The sequence below is a fragment of the Malus domestica genome, chromosome 17 (assembly GCF_042453785.1).
Source record: "Malus domestica chromosome 17, GDT2T_hap1".
NCBI lineage: Eukaryota > Viridiplantae > Streptophyta > Magnoliopsida > Rosales > Rosaceae > Malus > Malus domestica.
This window is the reverse complement of record NC_091677.1, coordinates 2,519,460-2,534,703: the sequence shown is the minus strand read 5'-3', so window position 1 is coordinate 2,534,703 and position 15,244 is coordinate 2,519,460. Positions and strand designations below refer to the sequence as shown.

The 15,244-nt window shown below is 39.3% G+C and overlaps 4 protein-coding genes across 5 annotated transcripts; 2 read left to right on the top strand and 2 right to left on the bottom strand.

Annotated features, from left to right (window-relative positions):
- The first annotated feature begins 572 nt into the window (after nucleotides 1-572).
- LOC103404342 (photosystem I assembly factor PSA3, chloroplastic) lies at nucleotides 573-1,912 on the top strand. The gene is made up of 3 exons (XM_008343241.4): nucleotides 573-1,023; nucleotides 1,248-1,412; nucleotides 1,512-1,912. Exons 1-3 carry the CDS (start codon nucleotides 610-612, stop codon nucleotides 1,836-1,838), a joined length of 906 nt encoding a protein of 301 aa, XP_008341463.3. The 5' UTR covers nucleotides 573-609; the 3' UTR covers nucleotides 1,839-1,912.
- Nucleotides 1,913-2,114: 202 nt separating this feature from the next.
- Nucleotides 2,115-3,625, bottom strand: LOC103404343 (uncharacterized protein At4g28440-like). Of its 2 annotated transcripts, none has more exons than XM_008343242.4 (3): nucleotides 3,440-3,625; nucleotides 2,823-3,059; nucleotides 2,115-2,682 (listed from the first exon to the last, which is right to left on the bottom strand). In XM_008343242.4, exons 2-3 carry the CDS (start codon nucleotides 3,043-3,045, stop codon nucleotides 2,456-2,458), a joined length of 450 nt encoding a protein of 149 aa, XP_008341464.1. In that variant the 5' UTR covers nucleotides 3,046-3,059; nucleotides 3,440-3,625; the 3' UTR covers nucleotides 2,115-2,455. The 2 variants fall into 2 exon arrangements, with proteins under 2 accessions (XP_008341464.1, XP_008341465.1); XM_008343243.4 differs by having other exon boundaries at nucleotides 3,368-3,545.
- Nucleotides 3,626-3,881: 256 nt separating this feature from the next.
- LOC103404344 (formate dehydrogenase, mitochondrial) lies at nucleotides 3,882-6,429 on the bottom strand. Its single transcript, XM_008343244.4, has 6 exons — nucleotides 6,095-6,429; nucleotides 5,694-5,865; nucleotides 4,814-5,354; nucleotides 4,560-4,684; nucleotides 4,363-4,475; nucleotides 3,882-4,274 (listed from the first exon to the last, which is right to left on the bottom strand). The coding sequence occupies exons 1-6, from the start codon at nucleotides 6,185-6,187 to the stop codon at nucleotides 4,161-4,163; spliced, it is 1,158 nt and encodes a 385-aa protein (XP_008341466.1). The 5' UTR covers nucleotides 6,188-6,429; the 3' UTR covers nucleotides 3,882-4,160.
- A 4,996-nt stretch (nucleotides 6,430-11,425) lies between these two features.
- Nucleotides 11,426-15,244, top strand: LOC103404346 (protein farnesyltransferase subunit beta). The gene is made up of 14 exons (XM_008343245.4): nucleotides 11,426-11,670; nucleotides 11,993-12,079; nucleotides 12,214-12,319; nucleotides 12,466-12,501; nucleotides 12,664-12,746; nucleotides 12,849-12,902; nucleotides 13,013-13,064; nucleotides 13,247-13,311; nucleotides 13,557-13,613; nucleotides 13,834-13,906; nucleotides 14,040-14,126; nucleotides 14,204-14,366; nucleotides 14,531-14,634; nucleotides 14,779-15,244. Exons 1-14 carry the CDS (start codon nucleotides 11,558-11,560, stop codon nucleotides 15,013-15,015), a joined length of 1,317 nt encoding a protein of 438 aa, XP_008341467.1. The 5' UTR covers nucleotides 11,426-11,557; the 3' UTR covers nucleotides 15,016-15,244.

The following is a 15,244-nucleotide window of genomic DNA, read 5'->3' as shown; positions in this document are numbered from 1 at the left end:
GTGAATCTTAAAAAAGCACTTTAAGTGCTTCCTGCAAGAAGCACGTATCTGGTGCTACTTCCAAAAAGCACTTAATTTGCTTTTGAATCTAAAAACGTTTTCAGTTGTTTTAAGAGAACTTTCAAACGAGCTCTAATTCAATTATAATTATATTTGGCAAGTGGCATTTTATCACAGTGGTGGAAATGAGTTAATCCTTGCATGACGGCGTGAATTCGAATCTTGTCAGTAGCTAATCTAACAAAATCAATTGTTTAAAAAATTAACACTCAATACTACAGTCTGGTGGTATTCCTCTTCACTTGGAAGTGAATTATCTTAGGTTCGAATCTTATGGATGACGAATTTGATACCAAATTAGGCTACCCATTATGTGGCTTAGCCGAACTCCTTATTCTCTTCGTATAAAAATATTTATGTACTAAAAAAAAACTAAAAAAAATTATTATTATACTTGTAAATGAAGTTCGGCAGAAAATGATGGGCCTTTTATTGGGCTCGGCCCGCCCATATTTCTCTTTAGGCCTCACCCAAATCAGGGGATAAGATAACGTATATAAATGGGAGGCTAATCAATGACCAACGAGATTAACTTCCACTTCTGCAACCATGGTGGTTGTATCTTCCACTTCCCCTTCTCTCAAATCCAATTTCACTCCCCAACTCTCCACCGCCGCAAACCACCACCTCAGCAACCCTTACCGCCACCCCATTTCGCCGTCTCTGCTATACCTAGGCCAAATCTATGGCGACCCCACGAGACACAAGAATTCCAAAGCCCCTAGCTCAAGTGGATTTTTCTCTGTTAAAGCTTATGTGGACAACCCAAATTCCATCTCCAGCTTCGCCAGCAAGGTCATCGGCTCACTCCCGGTTGTCGGTTTGATAGCGAGGATTCTCAGCGACGAAGGAGGCCTCGGCGGAGACACCGTTGATTTCGCAGAGTTTCGGAGGCGGGTGGGGAAGAAGTGCACTACTGATGATTCTAGAGCTTTTTATGAGTTCCAAGATCGACGAGGCCGGGTAAAGATCGAACCTTTAAAGACCACTTCTGTTCATAAGCAGTTTGTTGAAAATGTTACTAAAAATTCAAGTGCTTCCTAGAAAAGCACTTGGAAGCGTTTCCTGAGGAAGCACCTAGTCATATGCTCACTTTTAAATTTGTGTTTTTGTGTGAAATGTGAATCTTTGCGATTGAGTTTGGAAAAATGGACGAGTTTTGAGTTGGATTTTGATGTTTTGTGTAGGCAGGGGATCCTCTTTATGTTCTAATGTGCTGTTGGGTAGCAGCCATTGGTGCCGGACTTCTGAAATCCGAAGAGATTTTAGAAGGGGCGGCGAGGCTGCGTGTTTCAAATGATATCGAATTCGAAGAACAGAATTTCATTTCCTTGATCAACGAGGCAAAAGAGGTTGGTTTGGTTGGTTCGAAGTTTTGATCATGTTTAACTTATGTGTGGCTCAAAGTTTTGTTCACGGTTCTAACTAAAAATGATGTATGAAAAATGCAGAGACGGGCGAAACTAAAGGCTCCTACACCGGTTATCCCTATGGAGATTCGGGTTGAGAAAGCTCTTGAAGGGATTTACCTCTGTTGCTTCGGGAAGGATCCTATCGAAGAAGAAGATGAGAGACTTCTGAATGTAATGCTTAGGGCTGTTTATCCATCCGTTGAGCGGTCTGAGCTACAACGGATTATTAAGGAAAAGGCACAGAAAGTATCCGATGGAAGTACTGATGGCAGCGTTCGAGAGCCAAAGCCCCTATCGAAAGAAGCAGTTCAAATGCAGATGAAGGACCTCCAATTCCTTCAACAAAATAGAGATAGAGACACTTGATTCAAGTGCTTCTCCTCACTTGTACCTTGTAAGCAAAGAAATTCAAGATTTAATGATAGTACAAGTTTATCATTCACTCGTGGATTCGCAGTTTTTGTTTCAAAGTTTACGAAACAACTAATTAGAGAAAACCTTCCTAGCTGTTGGCCCTCTGCTTGCTTCCCAGCCAAGAAAAAATATGACAGATAACTTATCAATCGAGGATTCGCCAGCCAACCAAACTTCCGAAAACAAGGCGGTAGGGGATAGAAGGGAAAATACTACAACGAAAAATCGTAGGGCAGAAACTCCACTTGCATATAACCATATGATAATCTCATAACAGCAACAACTCATAGCCTAATACAAATCAAAGAAAAGCAAGTTCCTTTTACAGTATTTGATTGGAGTTACCAGCTCTGTAGTAGGCCAGAGTTGCAATGGCTCCCCTCGTACAAGTAGACTCCCGTAGAAATAGCTCCACGACGTCTGCTAAACAAGAAACTTTCTTAGGCAGGCACTGAGAAAAACTACATATCAATGTACCACCACCTCATTAACCAGAAAAACCATATCTTTATACTGATCGAAATCTGTTTCCAAGCGGGGATGTGAAATGCCTTAGCGAAGGTCACTTTTCAAACAGCGTTAACCACTTCACCAGCACCAGGATTAACCAGTTCATTAACATTGATCAGCTCATATTCCACTAGTGACAAGTTGTTATCTTCCTTCACAGAGAAGCTGGCAGGTTCGGTTACTTCAACTCGACCCCATTTGTCCACAGCAAGCCTCATAGAACCCTTGAACATGTCTATTTTCGCGTTGCGCAGGATTACTGTTGCACCGGTTGTCATCAAGTCAACTGTCCACAGGAAATTTAAAGACATTTTAAGAACAATCTCATCTAAAATCTGTGCAATCCAACAACAACAAAAGTAAATAAGTGTTGACGCCGGAAAATCAAGATAAGATCAAAGATCCATGTCGGATAAAAGACACTACCTTGATCATTTCTGGCAGTGAAAATGATGGTTCCGGTTTCATCTCCAACCAAGCATTCCGCGATCCTCACCTGACGAACTTGGATTCCATCAGGACGGGCCTTCTGCATTACCATCTTCGAGCTAACAACCTTCACGACCAAGGTATGTCCCTTGGTGTCCGGTTTCAGCTGATCAACCTTCTTGAAGACGGGTTTCCTCTTTGCCGGTCTTGTTTCCGCCATTTCTAGCAAAAAATCTAAGATAACCCAACACAGAGAAACACATCAACAATCCGAACAACCTCGAAAAATCTTAACCAATACAAACATGAATCCAGAACTCAAATTTAACCACATTTGCCACAAGATACAAGAACAAAGCGTCACAAATTCAATTAGTCACAAATGTCCATAAAGATGCAACATTTAGCTTCGTAATTAGTCACAAATTACATCATTAGTCAAACATTCTCAATTGGGATGTAGCCTTTGATGAACGATGATGAACAGAACAAAAAATAAATAGAAAATTAAAAAAAAAATCAGCAGCTAAAAAAGCAAGAACCTTTATCTCTCTTCAGATGAATTTTTGCTAGAAAACTAGGAAAATGCAGATAGGATTCAGCTTTGGAATTACCGTTTAGAGAGAGAGACACACACACACAACAAATTGCAGATCCAGAGAGAGAGAGAGAGAGAGAGATGAAATTGGTTTTTTACAGTAGTGAGAGTATGTGTGTGGTGGTGGAATTTGTGACCGTTGAAATCGCCTTTTGAAACGAAAGGTTACTGGACCAACGTCCGTTTGATCTTCCACATTTTCATGAGCAGATCCTGTTTGTACACGTCTTCAAATTCAATGGACGTGTGGTCCAGATTGAATTTTCTATTTTTATGAATATATATAAAAACAAGTCCAACTGTTCAAGCTTCAGTTTTGAGCAATTTTTCATTTTTGATACAACTATATTGACCAAGAGAAAATCGAACTCTGGACCTCGGAGAAGAGATAATGCTTTTCAGCACTTGATTACAAACTCTTTCCAAGTCGGAGAGCATTTTGTAGCGCTAATAACAAATTCCGTTAATGCTCTTCCATTTATGAACTAGAACAGTAACAAGTTCTTATTATTGAAAGGGAAAATACTCTCACAAGTCTCACAGAGACATAGTAACGCATGCTCAGATTAAACCGGTGCCCTATACGGCTATACAACCGGTGGAACAAAGAAGATAAAAACATTGGGTGCACAGACCCTAAAGTCGAAAGCTTTTGGCTACATTATTCATATGGAGCTACATCATCGTTGGCGTCTGCAAGCGAACACGAAGTAGCAGACTTCATCACAAGCACCGAACTACTGGTACTGGCTTGCTAGTTTACCGTCCTTGACAATGTAGTTTTGTGCTGGAAATTCTTCTCCCTTGAAGTACCTGTCAAGCATATCCTTCGTCCCAGCAGCATAACGCAACTACACATTACATGATGGATTTCAGTTGTGGGAACATATGAAGTGAAACCGCGAGCGTAAAGGAGAAAATCATTGAAAATAAATGTACCTGTGCGTCAATTGTGGTACCGGATATATGAGGGGTCATAGCATGGTTCGGCATGTATCGCCATGGATGGTCTTTTGGAGCTGGTTGTGGGTTCCAAACATCACCACTGTAACCTGGGGAATCATAGAATTATATGAAACGATTAGCCAAAAGTCAACTGAATTAATTCGACTAACATTGACCTGTTCATGAGCTACCTGCAATGTGTCCGCTGGAGCAAGCATCGACAACAGCCTGCGTGTCCATGATTGCTCCACGAGCATTGTTAACGATCAGGACTCCCTTCTTACACTTCGCAATTCTTTCTTTGTCAAACAGTCCTCTGTGTCACAAGATCACACATCCGCTTGAATAGTATTACATTTTGCAGTTCTATCTTTTCAAACATCTCCGAGTCACAATATCAATGAACGGAATAAAATAGTCAGAAGATTAGCCTTGACACAAGTACCTTGTTTTTTCAGTAAGTGGTGTGTTGACAACGATAACATCACATTTCGGAAGCATTGCATCCAGATCCTCCTCGAACTTTGCCCCAGTCTGTTGCTCCAATTCGGGGTCAATCTTGACGCGATCATGATAGAGAAGATTGCAGTTGAAGGGCTTCAACCTTTGGAGCAAAAGCCTACCAATACGTCCAGCACCAACCGTCCCCACTGTCTTTCCTTCGAGATCATAAGCTCTGTGGGCAATACCTGCAACGTTCCATTCCCCGGTTACAATCTGCTGATACCCAGGTACGAAGTTGCGGACGAGAATGAGGATTCTCATGAGCTCGTCTTCTGCAACCGAAACCACATTGCTTCCCGTGACCTCTGCCACTGTCAAACCAGCAGCAGCTGCAGCTTTCAGATCAATGTGATCAGAGCCAATTCCAGCGGTTAGAAGCAGTTCCAAATTCTTGGCCTTTTTGATCCGTTCAGCCGTGACATAGGCAGGGTGGAACGGGGTTGTTATGAGAACATGAAGATCTTCAATGTGTTTCTCTAGTTCTGAACAAACAGCACCAAAAGGGAAAAATCAGCTTTTAAATTAACAAGTTACCGGTCAGTGATTAGGGAAATTTTGATGCCATATACATGCTAGCAGGACAAGTTTAACATAATTGAGTCTAAAAGCTTTTAACCAACACTAATCAATCACATTAATCAGCAAAGTGTACCCTTTTCTTTCGTGTTTCTGGCAAGGCGATATTCTAAACTATTCTAATCTACGAAAAAGGTGGGTCCAACTCGGGGGAAGTGGGCGGCCATACTAACATAACCAACTAGCTTAACTCACCTCTGCAAACTAATTATAGCCTTAAAGAAGCAATTTTTGTAATTACTAACCACAATTTGGTCCTTCCTTGTCATCAGTGACAATATACTCGTGGCCCTGTGATTCCAGCCAGTCCCTTATCCCCAAAGCCCTCTCCTGAGAACCCAGAAAATTGGGGTTCAATTCTGCATACTCATTTGCCTTGTAAAACACCCCAACAATCTTTTTGCTTCCACCAGATGCCTGCTCATACCAAAACCACATCAATTCAACACAAACCAAAATTTGGATTATTAATTTTTATTTAAAAAAAAAAAAAAAAAACGAAGGACTTTTAGCTCAATTGGTTAATCGCAATCGCCCCATAAGCTAAAGGTGGCATTTTTAAGAGGTGATCAGCAATTAAACAAGCTGAATTATCACAATTAATTAATTGCTGAATTAAATTATGTGAAATTATGGAGTGGCTTACATGGAGGTGCCTGGTGAAAGTTGTTGATGATGCTGAGCTTCCTGATGAAGCAAGAGCTCGAACTGCAGAAGCAATCACACCCTTACTCGCCATGGATTCTTAAGCTTTCCCTGCTAATTGGTTTGCCAGATGATGCTTAAAAATTGTCTGCAACTCAAAGCTTTCTGCCCATTTATTTATAGACAAGCAAATAAAAAGAGAGCTCAGTCCCTCTCGGCTTCTCTCCTCTTCATCACCTCGATGCTTATTTTTTTATTATTTCCCTTCGAGTCTTTTGCCCTTTCACGTCATCAACCTCCACCTGATCTTTTTCGATTTTCCAATGCATGCTCCACACGTGTACAATGTACTTGTCGGAAACTACTCTCTTTTCTCGAGAAATTTTTAGTTGTGACGGGAATACAGGTAGTACGTCACGTGTTTTTATTTAAGTGGTGAGAAATTTTATTTTTTAAGTTATTAACTTTTTAACACATATATCCCACCATTTATATAACAACACGTGATGTACCACTCCGTATGACGGTCACACTAAAAAATCTCTCCTCCTTCCTCTTGGCAACTGTCTGATTAGATGGGTTCGTTTTAAAGTGCTTTAAAAATGATTAAAATGATTTCAAAAGGATTTTCAGTGTTTTTTAGAAGAGATGTGTTTATACCTAAAGGCCTCGTTTGTTTGACCTTCTTTGCTAGGACTGGACTAGCTAGGACTAATAACCCATGTTTGGTATAGCAAAGGACTAAGTTAAATGGGATTAGCTCGGACTCGTGCCGACTAAGTCCTTTGCTCACTGATCTTAGCTAAACCCCTCGAAAATTACGGGATTACTAATCCCGTCTCCACCACCACCAACATCCCGCGAACCCAGTCATCAAAATTTAACCTTTTTGCCAATCTCCATCATCCTGCGAACCCAGCGAACCCAACCCCCTATTTGCTTCCCGACGAACAGACAAAAGATCACTTAACACTTAATCGATATGCATAAATGGGTTCTCCATTTTCGTCGATTAAACTGGAATTAGACCCATAAAACAGAGATAACGGTCTTCGCCTAAAAAACTTTGGATCCGAAAACGATCTTCGCAATTTGAGATCCCTCTACCACACCGTAACTCCTGCTCCAAGCGCTTCCTTGGAGGCGAAACAAAATGAATACAAGGGGAGAGAGGGGAGAGGAGATAGTGGTACATATGTGAAACAGAAGAAAAAGGAAGGGGGAAGGAGGAGACGGAGGGCCAGAGTAAAAAATGGAAAATGACAAAGAGAGAGGCATAGATATCAGAGAAGAAGATGAGTCTAGAGCAAATGGAAAATGATAAAGAAATAATAAAATATTAATTGATATAGATTAAATTTTAAAAAAATATTAATAAATATAGATTAAATAATATAATATTATAGTCCTGCTTCTTAGTCCGACACTGCACCAAACGCTTCACTAAGTTAGTCCAGCTTAGTTTAGTCTAAGCCAGTCCAATTTAGTCCCTAAAGCTAGTCTAATCCAAGACAGTCCGATGCAACAAACGCACCCAAAGTGTTTTTTAGAATCCATTTGAATTTTTATTAATGTTTGGTTTTTAAAACATTTCACAAAAAATGTTTTCAGTCATTTTAAAAACACTTTCAAACGAGTTAAAATTTGAGGAGATTTTCTAATAACTCAGTAGTCAAGGGAACTCCATATATCATAATACAAAAGAAGAGAATAAAATATTTTGCTTTGAAATTGATTTTATGTAAAATTTCAACCTCTTCAATCACATTTTATCTTACACTTTTACATATCGATGCATGATTTAGTTGAGATACCACACACTAGCACCAGAAAGTCCTTCATGTTTGAACATATTTAACGGATGGCTTTTAGCCAGGCTAGAAGAACATCTAGCCCTAAGTTGCAAGGAAAAGCTTTCTAACGCATCCAATCAGCATAGGCTAGTTGGAATTCAAGGCTCCCTGTGAGGCCAAATTAGCCCCAATTCTTGCCCGAACTCTTTTAGAGGACGGTTTAGGACACCACATGTAGCCAACGAAACCAAGTCACTTAACACTTTTTAGCCTTTAATCTTTCACACGATTAAAACAACTAAATTTTGAGAGCGCTAAATTTTATGAATAATTGCATATTAAGAGGTCAAATAAAGCATCTAGCCCCTAACCCTTGTCCTTCCCACTATACTTGCTCTTAGAGTAGACTTATCCAAATTCAATTGGAGGCAGATTGTTTGCACTCTTGTTACCGTGTCCTTCTCATCCCCTCATATTTGTGTAGTCATGGTTAAGTCACGTCAACATTTTATATTCCTATTGTTTTTTGTCTTATTATCTCTATTAAAAAATCAATATAAAATGTTGACGTGGCTTAACCGTGACCGTATAAATAAGATAGGATGGGAAGGACACGGTAATAGGAAGTCAAACAATCTGCCTCCAATTCAATTTGCGCCCTTTGTGATTCTGCAGAGGCTTTTGAGCCGCCGGGCCGGAGAAATCTGGTGGTTGTGTCCCGTGCAAGTGGTGAAGGGCTCTTTGTACTTTGGTGGGCACACGTGATATGCATTTGGTCAAAAAATGCCCAAGCGCCAACGACACTTACCCGACAAGGTATACACTTGGGGGAGGCGGTCACTATTTCATTTGAGGTCTTCAACTCGAACTTGAATTTCGACAGAGACAATACTTTTGTTGGCGACTCTCAAGTAATAAATAGAAACATGACTCGATATATCAAGTGTTATAAATGACAAAACAATTTATTGGATATTTGAAATAAAATAATTTCAATAAATTGTTTTGTAACACTTGATATACCGCACCTTATTCCAGGTATAATAAAAAACTTTTTCAAATAATTGTGATGCTCAACATCCAATTTATAACAGCTAGATGAGTTTAAATTTTAAAATCTATGTTACTGTTAAACACAAATTTTAAATATTAAATTCATCAAACGATAACAGATATGGTTGCGAGCATTACTGTTTAAGAATGGTAAGCAAAAATACACCATTGACAAAAAGAAAATAAAAACGTGAACTTGATTAATTATTAGGGGTGTGCTATCCACACACCTCTTTTTACTTCTCATACATCCATTGTTAATTTTTGTCCGTTGATCTTCTTCAATTCATCCGATTCGACGACCGAAAACAAAAAAAATGTGGGAGAAGTAAAAGTGGGTGTGTGGATATCACACCCCAATTATTAAAGGAAACCAAAATAGTAATCAACAAAACCACAATCCTAATCCACTCACTTACGTGGAAGATACATCCAATAATTGGACCACATGGCAAATACCTAATTGTTTAAGTTATCTTGTGGAGGTGGTATCCAGGCGGCGGGAATGACAACTTACCCAAAAAAGTGGCATCAAGAGAAGTTTTTATGTCTAGTATTGTTTCTAAAAATTCTCACTTACTATTGTGTAGACCATGTTTAGTCGTCAATGGCCAACGTCCGATTAATTTCTAGGTATTTGAAAATTAAGAAATAACGTATATACCTCTTTAAACGTCTATCTAGCATGCCTTCTAGCCTATAACCCCCTAGGTTATGACAACGTGATTCTCACTTCAACAGAAATCAACAACTTTTTTTTTCCATTTTATTTTTGTTCAATAAATTATAAGAGACTTGTTGAATACTTAGATGAACACTCATTATTTGTTGGTTCTCATATTTTCTATGTGTTCCAATACTTCAATTTGTATGTCATTTTATTTTGCAATTTATGTATCTCAGTGTACTTATGTATATTTTGAGTATAATTACGACACTTATTTATACGATATAAATAGATTTACTTAAATTCACATAATCCGTATCGACCCTGCCTAAACTCATCTTAACCGCTTAGGCGCTAGGCTCTAATTCACTGCCTAACTAGCATCTATCGTCGTTTAAAACATTGATGTCCATATTTGAAAAAGTTTGCAAAATCGAATTGAACCCCTATAATTTATAACTTATAGTGTTTGTCATAATTGCAATCGTTGAGTTTTTACGAACCGTGCACTTAAGACAAATATTATAAATAATTTGACAACGGCGTTACAATTTATTTATTTATTTTTTTTAAGATGTAGAATAAAAAAAGTCAAAAGATTAATTTGGAAAATTTCTTAAGGGCACATTTGTTTGGCCGTCTTTAGTTTCATTGGACTGGACTACTTAGCTAGAACCAGTAATCTTGTGTTTAGTGTAAATTGGGATTGTGTTTAATGGGATTAAGCTGGACTCGTGCCAACTAAATCCTTCGCTAGGTGGGCTTAGCGAGAGCCACAAAAAAACGATGGGATTTGTAGTCCCGTTTTTGTTCTTCGCTTCGCCTCAGGCTTGAGCGACAACTTGCCTTCCCTTTCTTTGACTCTCTCTCCTCCTCCTCCCTCTTATCCATCTTAGAAGATCTCCAAGTCTGCAATATTGGGTTTGACGGAAACGATTCCAAGAAATCCAAGCCATCGCTGTCTCTCACTTCCCCGACACCACAAACCCCGACTCGTCGCCAGTTAGCTCACGAGGCATCGCTGCAAGCCGGTTCCGCAACTCCACAAACTTACGGCTCCGATTGAATCCATGGACTTGGAAAGCTCTCTCCAGTTGGAATCTTGCACCGAACAAAAACTTGAAAAACCAAGCTCGATTCTTCGTTTTGCAGAAAAAAAATTGGCAATTAATTGGGGAAAAAAAATGGGAAGGGAAGGAGAGCGTGACAAGGGAGATAAAGAGGGAGAAAAAGATGGAGGCTTCCAGAGAGAGTGAGAGTTTTATTAGAATAAAAAAGTTAGAATTAATTAATATAATATTATTAAATATGATTTAAAAAAATATAATATTGTAGTTTGTTCTTATCCTTCTTTTTAGTCAAACACTGCACCAAACGCTTCACTAAGTCAATCCAGCTTAGTCCCTGAAGCTAGTCCAATTCGAGATAGTCCGATGCAACAAACGCACCCTAAATGTTTTTACGAAAACAATCTAGAGCTTGTTTAGATGTGCTTTTAAAATGACTAAAAACGCTTTTAGAAAAAATATTTTTTGGTTCCAAAATCACTTAAAGTGTTTTCTGCAAGAAGCACCAGTTATGTACTTCTTCCAGGAAGCACTTTAAGTGCTTTTCATAATTTACTTGCATTTTTACTAAGGATTGGTTCCAAAAACATTTTCACCAAAAACGCTTTCAGTTATTTTAAAAGCACATCCAAACAAGCACCTAAATAGTGGCTTTTGTATCGTGACATTGATACAAAACGGGCCTCATCCACTCAGTTGACAGCCCAATACATTGGGCCTTTTTATTTACGTACCCAACTCGTGACATTGATACATAAACTAAGCCCAATCAAACTCGGTTCCTTCTTCCTGGTCGGTCAGCTGTTTGTGCGGGAGAAAAGTGGGGTGAGCTCGGAACTGCAGAACGGTGAATTTAGTGGAAAGTCAGTCGGAGGACGGCTGAGATGGAGAGTCCGGTCGCCACCGTGACTCAGCGCGATCAGTGGATGGTGGAGAGTCAGGTCTTTCGGATCTACGAACTCTTCGGCAACCTCCCACCCAAAGCCCAATCCGTCATGTGAGAAAAAAGCTCCCTTCTTTCCACTCTCAGTCAATCCTTTGGGTTTACAAAGAATTTCCCTTTTGTTTTTTTCTCGATACGAGCAATATTCTACTTTAAACTAATCTAATTAAACTGCAGGAAGGAGATTCGAACTTGGTTTTTTTTTTTTTTAATTGTTCGTTTTTGTTGTAGAAGTTTGGTGAAACCGAGCGCAGTAGCGTTCTAAGATTTATAGAGCCGATCCTACTTAGTGGGACAAAGCTTTGTTGTTGTTGTTGTTATTGTTGTAGATTTTGATTATTTTCTTTTTCTTTTGTTGGGTTTTTGGTTTTTGAAGGATTGAGCTTCAGCGTGATAGTCACATAGAGTATTTAACCAGAGGCCTCAGAGGACTCCCTTCCTCCTTCTGCGTTTTGGATGCCAAGTATAACTCTCTCTCTCTCTCTCTCTCTCTCTCTCTCTCTTTCTGGTGATTTTTGAGCTGAATTTCATGGTTTTGTTTTGATTGGGGTTTTGATTTTTATGGCATGTTCAATTGTTGCGTACGTTTGTTTGCAGTCGGCCTTGGCTTTGTTACTGGATTCTGCACTCATTGGCTTTGCTAGAGGAGTCTGTTGACGATGAACTGGAACATAATGCCATTGACTTCCTAAGCCGTTGTCAGGTTTGCGAATAATCGATTGGAATGTAATGAAAGGCCGGTGTCTTAGTTTGCTTCACCACTAAGAACAAGGAAAAAAGTGATCTTTAGTGTTTTGTTAGCATAGAATGGTATGTTTAGATTGTCACGAAGTTGTGTTTTGCTTCCAGGACCCAGAGGGTGGATATAGTGGTGGACCTGGACAGGCAAGTATATTGGTCTCAGCGTTTGACGTTGTGGCTTCCAATGTCGATATCTCTTTGTTTAACTCTGCTGGTGTTAGTTGTGGTAGCTTGACCAGGCTTATACAACATAGTGCTTTGCATTCTTTTGGTTACAATAGTTAGCTGTGTTCCTTGATTTCTCAGATGCCACATCTTGCAACGACTTACGCTGCAGTTAATGCACTTATAACTCTCGGTGGTGAGGAGGCGCTTTCATCAATTAATAGGTGGTCAGTTTATGCCCCATTTAAGGAAAAAATTCTTTTTCACAACAGTGCAATTCATAGCCTTGTGGAAGTGATTTGACATGTTTTTTTTTTCCTTTTCAGAGGTAAAATTTACAAGTTTTTGCAGCAAATGAAACATCCAGGTGGAGGCTTCAGGTTAGATATCACATTGATTTGTGCGGTTCTATAGTTTGAAGACTTATTTGTACAATGATCATTTTAATACCTTTGATGTACTTTTACCATCACTAATTACTTCTTCTTAGGATGCATGATGGTGGAGAAATTGATGTCCGGGCTTGCTACACTGCGGTTTCTGTTAGTCTCTCTCTCCGTCTATCTACACACACACACACACACACACACACACAAACACAAATACATTGGCGCAGAGTACTAGTCTGCGCGTCCTTTCTAATGCATTATTGTTGTGTTCTTTGTTACCGGCTTGCTATATGCTTGCCTAATTTTCATCATGACAATTTTACTCGTCGTTGCAGGTAGCAAGCATTTTGAACATTTTGGATGATGAACTGGTTCATAATGTTGGAAGCTTCATCTTAAGGTTGCTTACCGAGTCATTCATTTTATTGAAAATAAATTTAGCTCTGTTTGATATTTTGAAGTATGCGTTGTATTGTTGTTGTGCTATTGTGGAGTGCTTGCCCAATGGTCCTTGATTCTTTAACATCTGTTTTTTAATGACTTTCTTTCTCTTGCCTTTGATTGCGTTAAGTCATGGACTGAAGATTTTCTTCTTGATACGAATGGCATTATATCTTGGTTAAATTAAACGTCCTCTCTTTGCAGTTGTCAGACGTATGAAGGTGGTATTTCTGGGGAGCCTGGTGCTGAAGCCCATGGTGGGTATGTTTCAGACTTGCATGGCAATTTTTTGCCTGCCTATCTTTATGTTCTTCCCATTTACGCATTTGGAAGATTGCATATACTACTAATGTCAAATCATGTGAAATATTAGGACGATGTATTTTCACTTCCTTTTCCATTTTCCATTCACTCACATGTCAAAATACATGTGTGCATTCCTTTGGAGCCTTTCATAGATCCGATTTTTTTTTTCCTTCAGGTACACTTTTTGTGGGGTAGCTACAATGGTTCTAATCAATCAGGTCAATCGTTTGGACTTGCCTGGATTAATTGTAAGAAAATTTTCATCTCTTTCGTGCTATGCAGATTACAGATATTTATAACTGCTTCTAAATGTGAAAATTTGTTTAGTTATTTGTTTATCTGCTTTTATTCTGCTGTTTGAGTAGTTTGTTATTGTATTAGGATTGGTTGACATTTCGACAAGGGAAAGAGTGTGGATTTCAGGGGAGGACTAATAAATTGGTCGACGGTTGCTACTCCTTCTGGCAGGTGATTCTTTGTCTTTTCTCCTTGAGGATCCTTCTCAATCATAGTTGAATGTATTATGTTAACTATTCAGTGACCAGGGAGGTGTTTTTCCAATATTACAAAGAGTACGTTCAACTATTGATGAACAACTCGCACTTCGGGATGATGGAGGACAGTGTACCAAGGATGGCGCGCAGACTTCTACAACATCTAATATATCTAAAGAGGGGAAAATTTTTGAAGGCACTACATCACCAGGAGGTAGGCTGACAGTGACTTGGGCGCATTTAAGCTTTTGTCCATCTATCCTTTACAACAGATTCACCTCTTTAAACCCATATTTTATAATTTATGTGTTATGGGGTTATCTTATAAATTTATAATTTTCCCGTTCTTATATGCATGGCTAAATGTTTCGTGTGCAGTGAATTTGAATGACATCGGCTATGATTTTGTCAAGAGGCCTGTAATATCGGAGCCACTTTTTCACAGCATCGCATTGCAACAATATATACTTTTATGCTCACAGGTTTGATATTTAAGATCGAACTTTACACTGTGATTACCGGATGCAAGATGCATCTCAAGCAATGTTATCTTAATCGGTCATATTTCTAATTTGTAAGGTTCTTGCTTCCGAGGGGGTTACATATCTTTGATTTTGTCGATGCAGGAGGAGGAGGGTGGAATGAAAGACAAACCCGGGAAATCGAGAGACTTTTACCACACATGCTACTGTCTAAGTGGACTTTCTGTATGTCAACACATATGGTCGAACGACGAAGACTCCCCGGTGTTGCCTAGGGCAGTCATGGGTCCCTATTCCAATTTGTTGGAACCTATTCATCCCCTCTTCAATGTTGTCCTGGAAAAATACCATGAAGCAAGGGAATTCTTTACAAGAGACTGAGCAATAAACTCCTCGGCGGAGGAGTTCTTCGGTCCGGACGCCCGCACCACGTGACTGTCTGGCCAAGACTCGTTGGGCGGGGCCGCCTTCCGATTGCTTAAGGGCTGGATGACTGATGCATAATTTAGGCTTGTAACATTAATAATTAAGGGCATGATGTTTCTGTACTTGTATGAATCATGTATTCTTATTAATGTCAAAGAAATAATCTAATACTGCATTAATCCAA

Bases quoted from the DNA above. Each gene is read 5' to 3' on its own strand.
- LOC103404346 (XM_008343245.4), top strand. From the start codon at position 11,558: ATGGAGAGTCCGGTCGCCACCGTGACTCAGCGCGATCAGTGGATGGTG. The intron at 11,671-11,992 runs GTGAGAAAAAAG...TGGTTTTTGAAG, and splicing joins CCCAAAGCCCAATCCGTCAT to GATTGAGCTTCAGCGTGATA. The intron at 13,312-13,556 runs GTTGCTTACCGA...CTCTCTTTGCAG, and splicing joins GTTGGAAGCTTCATCTTAAG to TTGTCAGACGTATGAAGGTG.
- LOC103404342 (XM_008343241.4), top strand. From the start codon at position 610: ATGGTGGTTGTATCTTCCACTTCCCCTTCTCTCAAATCCAATTTCACT. The intron at 1,024-1,247 runs GTAAAGATCGAA...TGTTTTGTGTAG, and splicing joins TCCAAGATCGACGAGGCCGG to GCAGGGGATCCTCTTTATGT. The intron at 1,413-1,511 runs GTTGGTTTGGTT...TGAAAAATGCAG, and splicing joins TGATCAACGAGGCAAAAGAG to AGACGGGCGAAACTAAAGGC.
- LOC103404343 (XM_008343242.4), bottom strand. From the start codon at position 3,045: ATGGCGGAAACAAGACCGGCAAAGAGGAAACCCGTCTTCAAGAAGGTT. The intron at 2,683-2,822 runs GTAGTGTCTTTT...TCCTGTGGACAG, and splicing joins CACTGCCAGAAATGATCAAG to TTGACTTGATGACAACCGGT.
- LOC103404344 (XM_008343244.4), bottom strand. From the start codon at position 6,187: ATGGCGAGTAAGGGTGTGATTGCTTCTGCAGTTCGAGCTCTTGCTTCA. The intron at 5,866-6,094 runs GTAAGCCACTCC...TGGTATGAGCAG, and splicing joins CTTTCACCAGGCACCTCCAT to GCATCTGGTGGAAGCAAAAA. The intron at 4,476-4,559 runs GTAGCTCATGAA...ATGATTCCCCAG, and splicing joins CTCCAGCGGACACATTGCAG to GTTACAGTGGTGATGTTTGG.